This window comes from Mandrillus leucophaeus, unplaced genomic scaffold, assembly GCF_000951045.1.
Source record: "Mandrillus leucophaeus isolate KB7577 unplaced genomic scaffold, Mleu.le_1.0 Scaffold632, whole genome shotgun sequence".
In the NCBI taxonomy this organism is placed as follows: domain Eukaryota; kingdom Metazoa; phylum Chordata; class Mammalia; order Primates; family Cercopithecidae; genus Mandrillus; species Mandrillus leucophaeus.
In genome coordinates this window covers 289,684-307,737 of record NW_012106831.1, presented here as the reverse complement: position 1 = coordinate 307,737, position 18,054 = coordinate 289,684, and the positions used below count along the sequence as shown (strand labels likewise).

Below are 18,054 nucleotides of genomic sequence, written 5' to 3'. Positions count from 1 at the left end.
TTGGTGTATTTACAAACCCTGAGCTAGACACGGAGTGCTGACTGGTGCATTTACAATCCTTGAGCTAGACACAGAGTGCTAGACAGAAAAGTTCTGGAAGTCCCCACTAGGTTAGCTAGATACAGAGTACTGATTGGTGTATTTACAAACCCTGAGCTAGACATAGAGTGCTGATTGGTGTTATTTACAAACCCTGAGCTAGACACAGAATGCTGATTGGTGTATTTACAATCCCTTAGCTAGACATAAAGGTTCTCCAGGTCCCCACTAGACTCAGGAGTCAGCTGGCTTCACCTAGTGGATCCCGGCACTGGGGCTGCAGGCAGAGCTGCCCACCAGTCCCCAGCGGTACCTGCACTCCTCAGACCTTGGGCGGTCGATGGTACCCGTTGCCATGGAGCAGGGGGTGGCAGGGGGCGGCGCCCGTGGGGAGGCTTGGGTAGCGCGGGAGTCCACGACGGAGGGGGTGGCTAGGACATGGCGGGCTGCAGGTCCCCAGCCCTGACCTGCGGGGAGGCGGCTGAGGTTCAGCGAGATTTTGAGCGCCGTGCATGTGTGCAGGCGGTGCTGAGGAGCCCCAGGCAACCTCAGCAGCTGCTGGCCTGGGTGCTAAGCCCCTCACTGCCCTGGACCAGCGGTGCTGGTCGGCTGCTCCGTGTGCGGGCCCGCTGAGCCCACACCGGCGCCTGGGCCCGCGGGAACTTGTGCTGGCCCACGAACGCGGCGTGCAGCCCCGGTTCCCGCCCGCGCCTCTCTCTCCACACTTCCCCGCAAGCAGAGGGAGGTGGCTCTGGCCTCAGCCAGCCCAGAGAGGGGCTCCCACAATGCCGTGGTGGGCTGAAAAACTCCTCAAGCGCCGCCAGAGTGGATGCTGAGGCCGAGGAGGCCCCGAGAACGAGGGTTGCTAGCACGTTGTCACCTCTCAATAAGAACTCCCACTTTTATATTATATACAGGAGCACTCTGGTACTGCTTTTTATATGCGGCAGTGAGTCTCCTATGTCTTGTGATTTTGACTGATCTCATTGTATTCCTTTTGAGATTCCCAACAGTACTTTGCTTACTTTCTCCCTGTTCCTCCAGCCCTGAGTGGCTCTGGATTGTGGCAGCAGCCAGTCCTCTGCTAGAGGACCTTCACTAAGGGTCACATGTGTGTTCGAGAACCTATTCAGTCCAGGACAGATCCATTTTCCCCATCCCTGTGATGTAAACACCCATGCATGTAAAGACTGAAGGCCTCAGGAGGAGGGTCAGAGGAAGGGTGGGGCCACTCCTCCGTGTCTCTACCCCTCTGCACTAGTAGCTGCGTCTCCTCAACCCAGGTGCCTGGACACTTCTTTTAACATTTAACTGGGGATTTAAAGATGTTTTTAGTTTTCTAGAAATGGAACTTTCTCATGGGTAACCCTATCACTTTACTTTCAGACATTTGACTTTCAAAAGAGGGAATTGCCTATAAAATAAGGGAAACCTTTGTCTTAGACTTGTGGATTGACATCACCTGAAAGCATAACTAATGTGTTGATTTATCTGTTTTTGAACACAGAACTCTCCTGTGGTGCATCTTATAATGAGAAGTATACAATGGCACTGGCCAGAAAGTTATAAAAAAGATGCTTTGTTTGCCTAGGGAAAAGGAAGGTTTAGAGGATGGTTGTAGAAATCCTAGGCATGATTAGGAAACTCCATCTAAAACTCTTAGCACTATCCAGGAATTGTTTACAGTGCCTGAGTTATGCCATCCCATTGTTGATAAGAAAGTGACAACTTGTTTCTTAGCCATTGTCTCTAGTCAGTTTATGACACCTCTTTCAAAAAGGTGGCTATAATACATGGGGATATCATAGATATGGGGTGGGAAAAAGTCTTTAATGTAGTTTTTGGAAAGTGGAGAGTGATTATAAGTACATAGTTTCCTCCCACCATAGTTTCCCAGACACCTTCTCCATGAAGCCTCTTCTTTTCATTTTTCTTTCTTTCTTTTTTTTTTTTTTTTTTTGAGATGGAGTCTCCCTCTGTCGCCAGACTGGAGTGCAGCGTCACAATCTCCACTGCCTGCAACCTCCGCCTCCCGAGTTCAAGCGATTCTCCTGCCTCAGCCTTCCCTATAGCTGGGATTACAGGCGCCTGCCACCACGCCCAGCTAATTTTTGTATTTTTTGTAGAGACGGGGTTTCACCATATTGGCCAGGCTGGTCTCGATCTCCTAACCTCAAGTGATCCACCCGCCTCGGCCTCCCAAAGTGCTAGGATTAAAACATGTATGAGCCACTGTGCCCAGTCATGAAGCCTTTTCCGTCCTTTCTTTGTCTCATCCTGTTTGGATTAAAGGCAACATTTCATAATTTATGATAGTATTTTATGCTTCCTCTACTAGATTGATTGGGCCATTATGCAAATTTCAAAGCTTATACTATGATCGTGGCCATCTAAGTTATTAACTAATAAAATTCATTACTGAAAACAGAGTTGGTAGTTGACTTTTGAGTCATGTACTTTGTGAGGGGGCTACATAGCATGAAAGACTATTCAGTACTATTAAAAGTTAACACTTTTGTAGGGCAGATAGCCCCATAGTTTTCTCAGTATATTATTTAGAAACTTTCCATTAAACATAGTGGATTGAACAGCTAAGTTTACATAGAACACTTCCTAAAACCTTAACAAAAAGGGATAAAAAGGCAAAACATTTACAAACAATAAAAGGGGAGACAAAGGGATGTCATTAGAAGTTTGGAAGATATAGATAAGTGATATAAGTGGTAGTTGTTAGAGCATTTTGGAGAAAACTGAAAGCTAAGTGCTTGCAGTGAGAAAAGGCATCAAGCAAATGGATGAGAGCTCCAGAAAGGCTCAGAAATCAGAGGTACCAGGAGCTTCTGAAATCAGGGAAGTGAGGAGGGAAAACAGGAAGATGGGTGAAAGCCTGTATTGGAAGCAGTTAGAACCCTAGATTCCTTTCTCTACCTGTGCTGCATAACAGCCTCCTCTTCCCCATCCCAGCAGAAGACGGGAGGTCACAAGGCATTCTTGTACCAAACACAACTCAGATGCGGATGATGAACCATTCTGAACCATTCTGAAATGGATGCACAAAGTCTTCATATTGAACAGTGAACCACCATCTCGAATTCCCTTCCCTATTCAACTTTGAGAATGCTGAAACCAGGATTTGTATCCTATTTGCAGTGAGGGTGGGGAAAATAGTAGAAGATTTATCTCTAGGGAAAAGCTAAGATAAATGTCCTACTATATCAGTGGTTGGGAGTTCAGGTTCCTGCCTGTTCATCTTGGAGAAGAGCCTTCAGGGTATTGAGCAGCCCCATCATACACATAGAGCCTCGAATCAGCTGTGCAACATACTTCTTCACTTTTAAGTAGAAACAGACAACCAAAAATCACTAGAAATTTGAGAAAACTTCTAACATGAAAGTTGGAGATCAAAACAAATGGAGTAAGGTAGGGAGAGGAAAGAATAAAAAGGAGATACTGAGAAAAAAAAACGCAGATATGCAGGGAGCAGGAGAAAATGGCTAAAAACTGCTAATTAATATTCTCAGATAAGAGAAGTGATTTTCATTCTTGACATAGGAATAAGATGAATAAAAATGAACATTCCAAGAGATAGCTCTTCAAAATCTAAAATGTGACCACAGAAATTAAAAGCTCAGTAAAAGTGTTGGAAAATGAAATTAATTTGAAATCTTTTAAAAGTAGAACCTGGCTCAGCTGGGCACGGTGGCTCACGCCTGTAATCCCAACACTTTGGGAGGCTGAGGCGGCGGGTGGATCACTTGAGACCAGGAGTTCGAGACCAGCCTGGCCAACATGGTGAAACCTCATCTCTACTAAAAATACAAAAATCAACCAGGTGTGGCGGCATGCACCTGTAATCCCGGCTACTTGGGACCCTGAGGTGAGAGGATCACTTAAACCCAGGAGGCAGAGGTTGTAGTGAGCCGAGATTGCACCATTGCACTCCAGCCTGGGTGACAGAGCGAGACTCTGTCTCAAAAAAAGGAAAAATAATACAAGAAGAAATATTCCAGGCTGGGCACTGTGGCTCATGCCTGTAATTCTAAACCTGAGAGGCCAAGATGGGATGATTGGTTGAGTCCAGGAGTTTAAGATCAGCCTGGGCAACATAGTGAGACCCTATCTCTATTTTATTAAAAATTAAAAAAAAATTTAAAGTTAAAAACAAAAAAGAGAACTATTCCAGAACTGAAAAATACGAGTTTTCAAGAATGAAGAGGCCTAACCTGGGATGAAACAGTAGATGAAAATAGATTCACACCAAGGCCTGTTCTAGTGGAATTTCAGAAAACGGGGAAATAATAAGATTCAGGAAGTTTTCAAAGATAAAAATGAAAGTTCATACACAAAGGCTGGAGAATCAAAACCTAAATGACTATAGGTTTTTCAGTAGCTGTACTAGAATCAAGAAGAGTATATTGCCATCAAAACCGTGAAGATTATTATCAACCCAGAATTCTCTGCTTAACCAAATCAGAATCAAGTGTGAAGATAGAATGCAGTCATTTATCAGACATGCAAGATCTCAAAAAATTTACGTCCCGTGCACGCACCCTCAGGAAGTCACTGGAGGATGTGTTCCACCAAAATGAGAGAGTAAACCAAGAAAGAATAATACTTAGGATCTAGGAAACTGGGGCTACATTGTAAGATAGAGGGGAAAGGAATCCCTAGACTGACAATTGGGTAGCTGGCTGAGAAGCTGGTCCAGAGTGGAGTAGAGGATGCAGACATCTGGTAGAATCTCTCTGAGTGGGGAAGCAGTTAGCAGATGTGTGTGAACATGTTGAGAGGAGGTAAAGTGTTGAAGAGGGTGGAGTTCAATTTGTGAGGAATAACTGACTCTTTTATTTTTATCTTCAGGAAAAAGAAAGGTATAAAAAAATGGAAATGCAAGAAGAGCACCGTGTGTGGTTTAGCTGCAGAGCTGATATTCAGCCAGCATGACCACATTGGTTGTTAAACTATTGGTGTATTTATATACTGACTGGTAAATAACCACTGTCTCCAGTGCCCTCCATGTTGCCCTGTTACTTCCTTTAGACACCCTGGACACTACTCCCTCCCCTCTTCTCACAATTAAAAGATTAATAATTGGAAAGGCAGGCGTCTCCCAGGACCCTACTGACCTCTTGGCCTCTATTTTGATGGTTGGTGTCAGGGTACCAATTAAATATTTTGAACATTATCCCTGCTTAGTTGTGAATGCTATTTACATAATCATCATAATGCAAATATTAACTTAGCTAAACATTGTGATAAAATTATAGTAGGAGGATACAGGGAAAAGATGTATGGGAAAGGGAGGGAGTTGTAGTAGAGCTAAATTCGTATTTCTCATACTAGGAAATGTATACATAATATTTGAAGCTGAAAAGAGTTTTAAACCATGTAAGCATTTAGTTTAGAAATACAGAATTAAGGCCGTGCACGGTGGCTTACACCTGTAATCCCAGCACTTTGGGAGGCTGAGGTGGGCGGATGATGAGGTCAGGAGATCGAGACCATCTTGGCTAACACGGTGAAACCCCATCTCTACTAAAAATACAAAAAATCAGCTGGGTGTGGCGGCAGGGGCCTGTAGTCCCAGCTACTTGGGAGGCTGAGGCAGGAGAATGGCGTGAAGCTGGGAGGCGGAGCTCTCAGTGAGCCAAGATCGCGCCACTGCACTCCAGTCTGGGCGACAGAGCGAGATTCTGTCTCAAAAAAAAAAAATACAGAATTAATAACAGAAGAAACAGCTAAAAGTGTTTAAAAGTTGTTCCTTAGGGAGAGTGGAAATTGTATGTGTGTGGAGGTGTGGTACGATGGTTGCTGTTTTCCATCATATGCCTTGTAAACCTATTGGCTTTTAAAGTTCTGAATGTTACACTGAAGAAAAAAATTAATTAAAAATAGAACATCATTTCCACAAACAAGTAGTCTTCTAACCAACTTGATTTTCTTTTTCTTTAGTGGCAGTATGATCACCTCACAGCTACCTATCTTCTGCTTCTAGCCAAGAAGGCTCGGGGAAAACCAGTTCGTTTAAGGCTTTCTTCTTTCTCCTGTGGACAAGCCAGTGCTACCCCATTCACAGACATCAAGGTAAGTGTTACAGCCTGTTGTGTCTTGCCACATGCCCTCCCTGTTCCTGAGTGCGTATACCACTGGGATGGTAAACTTTCTGGTGTCAAGGAGTCAGAGGCAAGACGTTTTATGATTTCAATATTTTTGATGAGAAAAATGGGAAGATCTAAAGTTGAGCTCTAATTTTTTTTTTTTTTTTGAGACAGAGTCTCACTCTGTCATCCAGGCTGGAGTACAGTGGCGTGACCTGAGCTTACTGCAACCTCTGCCTCCTGGATTCAAGTGATTCTTGTGCCTCAGCCGCCCGAGTAGCTAGAATTACAGGTGTGCATCACTATGCCTGGCTAATTTTTGTATTTTTAGTAGAGATGGGGTTTCGCCATGTTGGCCAGGCTGGTGTCAAACTCCTTTCCTCAAGTGATCAGCCTGCCTTGGCCTCTCAAAGTGCTGGGATTATAGGCATGAGCCACCGTGCCCGGCCTCTAAAATTCTGAATGTTAAAATGGCATTTTACAAACCTCCTCCCCCAGCCCCTTCTTTTACATAATAGCAATTCCTGATGGCTGTAGAAAATGTTTAAGCCACAGATGAGAATTTACCTATAAACCTACTACCTATGGAGGATGTAGTTAACGTTTACTGTATCTTTTCAGTCTTTTTTTTTTTTTTTTTTGAGATGGAGTCTCACTCTTGTTGCCCAGGTTGGAGTGCAGTGGCATGATATTGGCTCAATGCAACCTCCACCTCCTGGGTTCAGGTGATTCTCCTGCCTCAGCCTCCTGAGTAGCTGGGATTACAGGCACACATCACCATGCCCAGCTAATTTTTGTGCTTTTAATAGAGATGGGGTTTCACCATGTTGGCCAGGCTGGTCTCAAACTCCTGGCCTCAAGTGATCCTCCTGCCTCAGCCTCCCAAAGCGCTGGGATTTTAGGCATGAGCCACCGTGTCCAGCCTCTAAAATTCTGAATGTTAAAATGGCATTTTACAAACCTGCTCCCCCGGCCCCTTTTTTTTTCATAATAGCAATTCCTGATGGCTGTAGAAAGTGTTTAAGCCGGGCCGGGCGTGGTGGCTCATGCCTGTAATCCCAGCACTTTGGGAGGACAAGGCGGGTGGATCACAAGGTCAGGAGTTCGAGACCAGCCTGGCCAATATGGTGAAACCCCGTCTCTACTAAAAATACAAAACTTAGCCAGGCATAGTGGTGAGCGTCTGTAGTCCCAGCTACTTGGGAGGGTGAGGCAGGAGAATCGCTTGAACCGGAGAGGCGGAGGTTGCAGTGAGCTGAGATTGTACCATTGCACTCCAGCCTGGGCGACAGAGCAAGACTCTGTCTCAAAAAAAAAAGAAAAAGAAAATGCTTAAGGCACAGAAGAGCTAAAAGGAAAATAGAATTTACCTATAAACCAACTACCTGTGGAGGATGTAGTTAACATTTATTGTGTCTTTCCAGTCTTTTTTTAAGTATGCTTTTATATAATTTACATGCATTTAAGTGCTTTTAAAGGACACATTATTGAATTGCAGAGAACAAATAAATTGTTGGGAATAAGATCTGTGATACAGAATATATAATACTTTATAAGACAAAATATTTTGATAAATATTTTGATATTTATGTTAAGGGTTTAGGCTTTTGTTTCTTTTAAAATTTGCATACCGAAATGGAGCATGTTGATTAGTGTTTCTTCTTGTGTTATTCTGAGCAGTAGCTAGAGCTCCTGCAGTTCTTGCATGAGAGTGAGTTATAACCAAATTATTTTTCTCTACTTTGCCGTCTTTGTCTCAGTTTTCTTTGTCGTGGACTTCAAAAAAATTTTTTGTTTTATTTTTTGAAACAAAGTCTTGCTTTGTTGTCCAGGCTGGAATACAGTGGTGCAATCATGGCTCACTGCAGCCTCAACCTTCCAGGCTCAAGCAATCATCCTGCCTCAGCCTCCCAAGTAGCCAGGACTACAGGTGTGTGCCACCACACCTGGCTAATTTTTAATTGTTTGTAGAGATGGAGTCCAGCTGTGTTGCCCAGGCTGGTCTTGAATACCTGGGCTCTAGCAATGCTCCCTCCTTTGCCTCCCAAAGTGTTGGGATTATTGGCATGAGTGACTGCACCTGGCCTGTCATGGACATTTAAAATGGTGAAGAAGCTTACATACATAGAGGCACGTGTCATTCCTAAATGCTTGTGTTAGTCCTTGTTTTCTGTGTGATTCTTTGTATTTCCCATGGCTTAAAATTCAGCTATCCAAATACTTTGCCAGATGGGTATGGAACTTTGTAATGTCATCTTCCCTCAGATTAATTCAGGTTGCAATGTAAATAATCTTAGCACTAGGAAATTGCACCTCATCCTCAGAGAGAGGTAGTTGGCCCTCTATGAAATTCAAGATAACACAATAGACTATGTGGATGAAAGTTTTTTCTTTTTTTCCCCTTTGTAGGCCTCAAAACTGTAAAAAAAAAAAAAAAAAAAAGTTAAAATGCCACCTCTTTTGTGATCTTTTGTTGAATTCCCCCTCCCTCAAATTCCTTTAATATCTCATTTAGGTCTCCTTTTGGTACTCATCAGTCATGTGCTACAGGTATAGTGGGTCTTATGTCACTGCCAGACCTAACCTGCCCCCCTTTTTCCCTCCCTGCTTGGTCAGTACACTGGCTGTTGTGTAAAGAAATCTCTGAAGGGAGATAATCTTATTCCTGCATGGTTTTTTAGTCTGTTGTCGGAGAGTTTTAATGGCTGGTAAATATTCTGTGCCTAGGCAGCTCTTTTGCACATGGACTCCGTGAATCAGCCAATCCCTCATCCCGCCCACACTGCCAAACCCTTTAAACTTTCAGGTGCAAGTAACACATTTGGGTCCCGGGAAATGCAAAACCCTGAATTTTGCTTCTGCTCAAGGTAATTGGAGAAAACTATTAGATACCTATACCTCTATGTTTAGAAAAACCACTTTCATTAAATTTTAAAATTTATGACACCTCAGTTAAGGGGCCTGAGACATTTTCCTGAGCCATTGGATTGTCTTTTTTTTTTTTTTTTTTGTGAGACGGAGTCTCGCTCAGTTGCCCAGGCTGGAGTGCAGTAGTGTGGTCTTGGCTCACTACAACCTCTGCCTCCTGGGTTCAAGTGATTCTCCTGCCTCAGCCTCCTGAGTAGCTGGGATTACAGGTACATGCCACCACACCCAGCTAATTTTTGTATTTTTAGTAGAGATGGGATTTCACCATGTGGTCAGGCTGGTCTCGAACTCCTGACCTCAGATGATCCACCTGTCTCAGCCTCCCAAAGTACTGGGAATACAAGCGTGAGCCACCATACCCGGCCTGGATTTTCTTATATCTGAATTGACCTGATCTCAATTGATCTGCTTATATGAATTATAAGTGGAAAAGACCTGGAAAGATATTTACTCTTATCTTCCATCTACTACATAATGAACATTTACCTAATAATTTAATTATTTGCAAAGTCATATTATTGAATCAATTTTATGGCAGATCAAGAGACATTTTAGTGAGAAGAAGTGAAATAGAAATCAAATTTTGGGTTCTCTTCTGATCTTTATGCAAATTGCTGAGACATGAAGCAAGTCACATAGTCTGGTTGTACTGTTCTTCCCCTTGATAGAATTATCCCTTTTCTCTGGGGTGTTTATAAGAAAGTAAGTAATCCTGATAATCAATCAATAGATGGCCCTTTCAGTGAAACAGCAATACAGACTGATCCAAGAATCACAAATGACCACATCATCATCAGTGTCATTAGCATTTTCAGGCCCCATGCTGGGCTGCTGGGAAACAAATCTGTGTAAAGTATGGTACTTGTTCTCTAACAGTCAAGTTGAGGCAAGACATATATATACATAGATAATACTGCATCATAGTAGATGATGGGGGCCAGAGAAGTGGCCAGAGGTGCCCTGAGGAGCTTTAGAGGACAGGAATGATCACCATGGGATCCAAACTGGACCAACAGTCGAGTTGGAAAGATGGAAAAGAAGTGGCACAACATTCAGGGCAAGATAAATGGAATCAGCAAAAGCATAGGCACCTAATTTTGCTTGATGTATTCTGTTGACAGTGGCTGGACTTGTGGTTTTTTTTTTTTTTTTTTTTGAGACGGAGTCTCACTTTGTCGCCCAGGCTGGAGTGCAGTGGCCGGATCTCAGCTCACTGCAAGCTCCGCCTCCCGGGTTTACGCCATTCTCCTGCCTCAGCCTCCCGAGTAGCTGGAACTACAGGCACCCGCCACCTCGCCTGGCTAGTTTTTTGTATTTTTTAGTAGAGACGGGGTTTCACCATATTAGCCAGGATGGTCTCGATCTCCTGACCTTGTGATCCGCCCGTCTCGGCCTCCCAAAGTGCTGGGATTACAGGCTTGAGCCACTGCGCCCGGCCTGGACTTGTGTTTAAAAAGAGTTCAAGTAGGGGAAGAGAGAGAGAAAGAGAGTGAACGAGCGAGCAAGTGAGCTGGAGGGGTGGACAAGAGCCAGATAGTAGAAAACCTGAAAATGCACATCAGAATTTTAGACTTTGTTCAATAATTAATGAGGAGCCATTGATTTTTGAGCAAGAGAGAGAGACGTGAACGTGATTTTGAAAAATTCGTCCAGTGGTGTATACAATTCTTCAGTCAGGGGTGATGTGTGTGCTATTAGTCCCTACCGGAGTACCCGTGACAGCCGTCATTCATACAGCACTGTACTTCCCCCCACCAAGCCTAGACTTAGCTTTAGGATTTTTCTCAGCCTAGCTCTTCAGGCACCCAGTTCCAAATGATGGTAACTGGTAATCCTGGAGAACTCTGTCATCCTTGGTTGGGAGGGTGGAAAGATGAGTGGTACAGACAATATTGTCTGTTTGAATAGTCTAGGTATGAGAAGATTTGTCCTTGATCTAGGATAGTGGCAGTATGACTTTGGGAAGAAAAGGATGAGATATAACAAATTCAAGTAAAATTGCTTGGCTAGATTAACAAGATATTAAGGGAAAAGAAAGAAAGGAGAAATAAAATGCAAGTGCACCCACAGTCTTGAATTCAGGGTGTAATTACTATACCCTTAGTTTATAGAGGAGGAAGAATGAAAGAACGTAAGTTATCTGGTGGCATTGTTAGCACAAGACCCCAAATGTCCTGTCCCTGGGAGATCCTTCATAAGGCTAATTTTCTTCCTGGTAGAAATTACTCACTACCCTGTATATTTTTACAAAGAAGAAACGTATATTTCGAAGTTGTTTCCCCTCCATCCTCTACTTTGTCAGATCTTTTTATTTGTAAATTTGCAGTAGAGTCGTCTGGTATTATAGTGATTATGTGGTAATGAAAAGTAGTATGCCATATAACATAAGAATGTTGCAAGACATATTATTTGAGAGTCAGACATTTTCCTTTCTGATAATTTGAACTGAAATTTTCTGACTTCCTTTTTCTGACTGGGTGGTCAGCTCCTTCATTATAGTGTCTCCTATTCATTTTGTTTCCAAGGCCTTGCCCTGTGCCTGGAATACAGTTTTGTGCTGCACAAAGATAACATTGGACTGCATTTATGATGATGGTCCCATAAAATTATAATACCATGTTTTTACTCTACTCTTTCTCTCTCCCTCTTTCTTTTTCTTTCCTTCCTTCCTTCCTTCCTTCTTTCTTATCTTTCTATCTTTCTTCTTTCTTTCTTTTTTTTTTTTTTCAGAGTCTCACTGTATTATCCAGGCTGGAGTGCAGTGGCACAATCTCTGCTTGTTGTAACCTCCACCTCATGGACTCAAGCGATCCTCCCACCTCAGCCTCCCAAGTACATGGGCCTACAGGCACATGCCTGGCTAATTTCTATTTTTTGTAGAGACGGGGTTTCACCATATTGCCTAGACTGGTCGCGAACGCCTGAGCTTAAGTGATCCCACCTGTGTTGGCCTTCCAAAGTGCTGGGATTACAGGCATGAGCCACCACGGGGACGGCCTTTTTCTATGTTTAGATTTGTTTAGATACATAAATGTTTATTGTAGTGTTAAAGCCACCTACAGTATTCAGTACAGTAACATACTACACAGGTTTGTAGTGTAGGAGCAATAGGCTATAACATATAACCTAGGTGTGGCCTAGGTGTGTAATAGGCTCTGACATCTCAGTTTGTGTAAGTACCTTTTATGATGTTCACACAATGATAAAATTGCCTAATAACACATTTCTCAGAATGTCTCTGTCGTTAAGTGATGCATGACTGTATTTTAAATATTGAATCATAGTACTGTTGTCTTTAAGTTCTTCTGTCTTTCATTGAATAGTCAAAGAATCGGAGTCTGGAAGATGTGACCACAAGTGATGAAAATTATGTGACTGGATTAATAGACTATGATTGGTGTGAAGATAATTTATCAACAGGTGCTGCTACTCCCCAAAAATCACAGGTTAGTAATTTTTACTACTATTTAAGGCAGAATCTATTGTTTCAATTATAAAAACAACCAGAGTAAAGTGAAACCAAGGTGTGCTTGCAAATTTAATGAATGCTTAAGCCACCGAAAACGTTAATGAGAGATAACTGGAATATGAATGAAAGGTAAGTCAATTATATCCAAGTTGAAGCAAGCCAAGATTCTATTTTAGAGCTCTTTACTGCTCCTTTATTTCCTGTTTATTATTATTATTTTTTAAGACTGAGTCTTGCTCTGTTGGCCAGGCTGGAGTGCAGTGGCACGATCTTGGCTCACTGCAACCTCTGCCTCCCAAGTTCAAGTGATTCTCGTGCCTCCTGAGTAGCTGGGATTACAGGTGCCTGCTGCCTCTCCTGGTTATTTTTTGTATTTTTAGTAGAGACGGGGTTTCACCATGTCGGCAGCTGGTCTCAAACTCCTGACCCCAGGTGATCCGCCCACCTCAGCCTCCCAAAGTACTGGGATTACAGGCGTGAGCCACCGTGCCCGGCCTTCTTTTTTGTTTAAAATGAGGTATAATGAGGTATACTTTACATGTAGTTAAATAGGTAAAGTCACCTTTTTTAGTGTGTAATTCTGTGACAAATGCATACAGTTGTATAACCACCACCAAAATTAAGATATAAAACAGTTCCATTACTCCTCAAAATTCCCTCATTCCCCTTGTGGTTAACTTCCCCTCCCAACTCTCGGTGGCAATTGATCTGTTTTTCTTTCCTTTTGATAATCTTTTTATTGTGCTTTAAGTTTGTTGAGCTTTTTAGATTAATGAAGATTAGTATAGATTAATGTTTTTCATCACATTTGGGAAGTTTTCAGATATTTTGTTTGCCCTACTCTCTTTGTTTTATCTTCTGGTACTCCCCTTCCATGTATATTGGCACACTTGATGATGCCCTGCAGTACTCTGAGGCCCTGTTCATTTTTCTTTATCTATTTGCATTCTGTTTCTCAGACTAATTTCAGTTAACTTGTTTCTAAGTTTCAGAAGTTTCAGATTCTTTCTTCTGCTTACTGAAAGTGCTGTTTAATCCCTCTAGTGAATTTTTTGTTACCGTTATTGTACTCTTGAACTCCAGAATTTGTTTGGTTCTTTTAAATAATTTTATCTTTATTTATACTCTCTATTTATTGTGACATTGCTCTTACACTTTCCCTTGGTTCTTTAGACATTTCCTTTTGTTCTTTGAATATATTTAAAAACTGTGATTTTCAGTCTTTGCTTGGTAAGGCCCATGTCTGGACTTCTTCAAGGACGATTTCTATTGACTGCTTTTTTTTTTTTTTTTCCTGTGTATAGGCCATCCTTTTTTTTAAAGACGGAGGCTAGCTCTATCACCCAGGCTGGAGTGCATTGTGTGATCTCTGCTCACTGCAACCTCTGCCTCCCGGGTTCAAGCGATTCTCCTGTCTCAGCCTCCTGAGTAGCTGGGATTACAGGCACCTGCCATCGCCTGGCCAATTTTTTTTTTTTTGTATTTTTGTAAAGATGGGGTTTCACCAAGTTGGCCAGGCTGGTCTTGAACTCCTGACCTCAGGTGATCTGCCTGCTTCGGCCTCCCAAAATGCTGGGATTACAGGCGTGAGCCACCGTACCCGGCCATACTTTTTCACTTCTTTGCATATATATGTCTTGTAATTGTTGAAAACTAGACATTTAAAATAATATAATGTGGCAGCTCTGATAATCAGATTTATCCCCTCCTCAGGATTTGGTATTATTGCTGTTTGTTGTTGTTGTTTAGTGACTTTTCTGAACTAATTCTGTAAAGTCATTTAGGTCAGTGTTGGGCTGCATTTATGATGATCGTCCATGAAATTATAATACCATATTTTTACTATACCTTTTCTCTGCTCAGTTAGCATAGTGATCAGCTAATGCTTGGCGAGGTTTCCTTAGATGCCTGGAATCAATATGTCTCTCAGTCTTTGTGCCGGCTCTGTGTACATCTGGGGTATGCCTTCAGCTTTCAGCCAGGCAGCCGACAACTCTGCCTTAGATTTCACTTCTTATTTGTATAGAACCTCACGGTCAGCTTGAGGTGAGATCTTAGATCCTTCCAAAGTATGGCTTTTTTTTTTCTTTTTTTTTTTTTTTGAGATAGAGTTTCGCTCTTGTTGCCTAGGCTGGAGTGCAATGGCGTGATCTCAGCTCACTACAATCTTTGCCTCCTGGGTTCAAGCGATTCTCCTGCCTCAGCTTCCCAAGGAGCTGGGATTATAGGCATGTACCACCACACCTGGCTAACTTTGTATTTTTAGTAGAGACGAGGTTTCACCATGTTGGTCAGGCTGGTCTTGAACTCCTGACCTCAAGTGATCCACCTGCCTCATCCTCTCAAAGTGCTGGGATTACAGGCATGAGCCACCACGCCCAGCCGCTTCTAAAGTCTTTCCTGAGCAAATGCACAGCCCTGGGTATGAGCACATCCTATACATGTACATTGGGCTTGTAGATTCCCTGGTATATTTTGGAGCTTTTCCAAGTCACTGTGGACATCTTATTCTCCAACTTTTTCTTTTCAGCATTTTTGTTAGTCTGTTGTCATCACCAGCTGTTACCCACTGCTTCGGCGGCAGTAGCTGGGACTGTAGGCGTGTGCCACCATGCCCAGCTAATTTTTACAAAATTATTTTGTAGAGACAGGGTCTCAATATTTTGCCCAGGCTGTTCTCAAACTCCTGGACTCAAGAGATTCACCCGCCTTGGCCTCCCAAAGTGCTGGGATTACAGGCATGAACCACTGTGCCTGGCACCTCTAAATCTTTTTAACAGATGCCACTGGGGAAAAGGCTTTTCACAGTGGGCAGGCTCTGAGTAAGGTCAAATGAAGACAGCTTTCAGGCCGGGTGCGGTGGCTCATGCCTGTAATCTCAGCACTTTGGGATGCCAAGGTGGATATATCACCTGAGGTCGGGAGTTCAAGACCTACCTGACCAACATGGAGAAACCCCGTCTCTACTAAAAATACAAAATTAGCCACGTGTGGTGGCGCATGCCTATAATCCCAGCTACTCGGGAGGCTGAGACAGGAGAATTGCTTGAACCTGGGAGGCGGGGTTTGTGGTGAGCTGAGTTGGCACCATTGCACTCCAGCCTGGGCAACAAAAGCAAAACTCCATCTCAAATAAAAAACAAACAAAGAATTAAAAAAGACAGCTTTCATAGTAGGGTCTTGTAGGGAACTACTGACCAGGCTAAATAATGACAATTTTCTGAGCATAAAACTTTGAAGGAGCTCCAGCCTGTTCTGCCCCGTCCAGTGGCTCCTAGGTTGCTGGTTTTCATCATGATTGTGGGCTATGAGTTTCTAAGACGATTATAGAGCTGGAGAGAGGGGAATGGGGATAGGTAGGACAAATTAAAACACCTCAAAGCTCACTGTTTCTACTTAGCTGTTTTCTATGAATAAATGCTGTGATCCTTGGCTAATACACAGAGTTCTGAAAGAAAAGAGGTATACTTTGTTTATGGATAGGGAGATTTGAAGGTATAGATCTCATTTTTTCCCAAAATGAATTTTAAATTTAACGTAATCTGAACTTTTCAGTGGATGTAAAATAAGTCAAAATGATTCTAAAATGTATGTGGAAATACAGAGGGGCAAGAATAACTAAATCATGCCTAAAGAATAAGAAGATGGGAGGAAACTGGTTAACCTGATACAAGAGCTATTATAAAATTAAAGAAATTAAGATTTCCTTAATAAATAAAAAATGAAACAATGAAACCTTTCATACCTTGTATTTAGGTATATCTCTTTAAAAGTAACATAGTTAGGCCGGGTGCGGTGGCTCACGCCTGTAATCCCAGCACTTTGGGAGGCCAAGGCTGGCAGATCACGAGGTCAGGAGATCGAGACCATCCAGGCTAACACAGTGAAACTCTGTCTCTACTAAAAAATACAAAAAATTAGCCAGGCGTGGTGGCGGGTGCCTTTAGTCCCAGCTACTTGGGAGGCTGAGGCAGGAGAATGGCGTGAACCCAGGAGGCAGAGCTTGCAGTGAGCCGAGATCGCGCCACTGCACTCCAGCCTGGGCGACAGAGCAAGACTCTGTCTCAAAAAAAAATAAATAAATAAATAACATAGCTAGATTTGGTATGCAAACTGAAAATCTGTCTTTTGAATTGTGAGCTTACCCAACTTACATTTATTTTTATTTTGGATTTATTTATTATATATCTTTCATTTTTTATGTTTCCTATTTGTCTTTTTCTGTATTCCCCCTTGTTTCTTATTTTTTTGCTGTTAATTTCCCCCCACATTTTATTGGTTTCTATTTGATTTATATTCTTTTAATGTTTACTCTAAATTTTTAACATATTTAACCAAATATAAAGTAAGTCTGTAGTTTTTTGGTTTTTTTTTTTTGAGATGGAATCTTGCTCTGTTGCCCAGGCTTGCGTGCAATGGCATGATCTCCGCTCACTGCAACCTCTGCCTCCTGGGTTCTAGTGATTCTCCTGCCTCAGCCTCCTGAGTAGCTAGGTTTACAGGCACCCGCCACCATGTCCGGCTAATTTTTTTGTATTTTTAGGAGCGACAGGGTTTCACCATGTTGGCCAGGCTGGTCTCGAACTCCTGACCTCAGGTGATCCACCTGTCTCGGCCTCCCAAAGTGCTAGGATTACAGGTGTGAGCCACTGCACCTGGCTGTGAATCTGTATCTTTACTTTCCTTCTAAACAATATGAAGGCCTTAGAACACTTAATCTCTGATTACCCCTCCTGGATTACATGCTATTGATGTGTCCAGGGTATTAGCTCTTGAATGTTTTTAGCTTTTTATTTTGAAATATTTATGGATTCACAGGATGTTATTGAAGATATCATTCTACTTTCTTCTTGCTTCTATTGTTGCTATTGAAAAACTAACCTCAGTCTAGCACCTTTTTAGTTAGTCTGTCTTTTCTCTCTGGCTCCTTTTAGGGCCATGTCTTTGCTTTTTGTGTTCTGCAGCTTCACTGTTAGGGCTACTGCACTGCACACCTCCAGGGAGCACACCATCTGAGTGGTGTCTCTGTGGATAGTGTCCTCTACAGTTGTATAATCTGGTAAGTAGAGATGTGGATTTCTTTTATGTATCCTGTTTATGATTCATCATGCTTTCTATGTATGGGGATTTGTATTTTTAATCAAATTTGGAAAATTTGTTGAATAATATACTGCTTTTTCTTTTTTCTTTTTTTTTTTCTTTTTTTTTTTTGAGACAGAGTTTCTCTTGTTTCCCAGGGTAGAGTGCAATGGCGCGATGTCGGCTCACTGCAACCTCTGCCTCCCAGGTTCAAGCGATTTTCCTGCCTCAGCCTCCCGAGTAGCTGGGATTACAGGTGCCTGTCTCCATGCCCAGCTAATTTTTGTATTATTAGTAGAGATGGGGTTTCACTGTGTTGGCCAGGCTGGTCTTGAACTCCTGACCTCACGTGATCTCATGACTTGGCCTCCCAAAGTGCTGGGATTACAGGTGTGAGCCAGCGCGCCCAGTGTCCTTTTTCTTTTGTTTTTTTTTTTTTTT

General features: G+C 42.5%; 1 protein-coding gene across 11 annotated transcripts in view; it reads left to right on the top strand.

The window, feature by feature from the left end:
• The window catches only part of MELK (maternal embryonic leucine zipper kinase), a 122,354-nt gene that overhangs the window by 87,570 nt on the left and 16,730 nt on the right, over nt 1-18,054 (top strand). For 10 of the 11 annotated variants that reach the window (XM_012000592.1, XM_012000586.1, XM_012000589.1 and 7 more), the window contains 2 exons: nt 5,992-6,123; nt 12,389-12,511. In XM_012000592.1, the coding sequence (XP_011855982.1) occupies nt 5,992-6,123; nt 12,389-12,511 (255 nt within the window). The remainder of the gene's footprint in view (nt 1-5,991; nt 6,124-12,388; nt 12,512-18,054) is intronic. The other variant, XM_012000583.1, reaches the window with a different exon arrangement.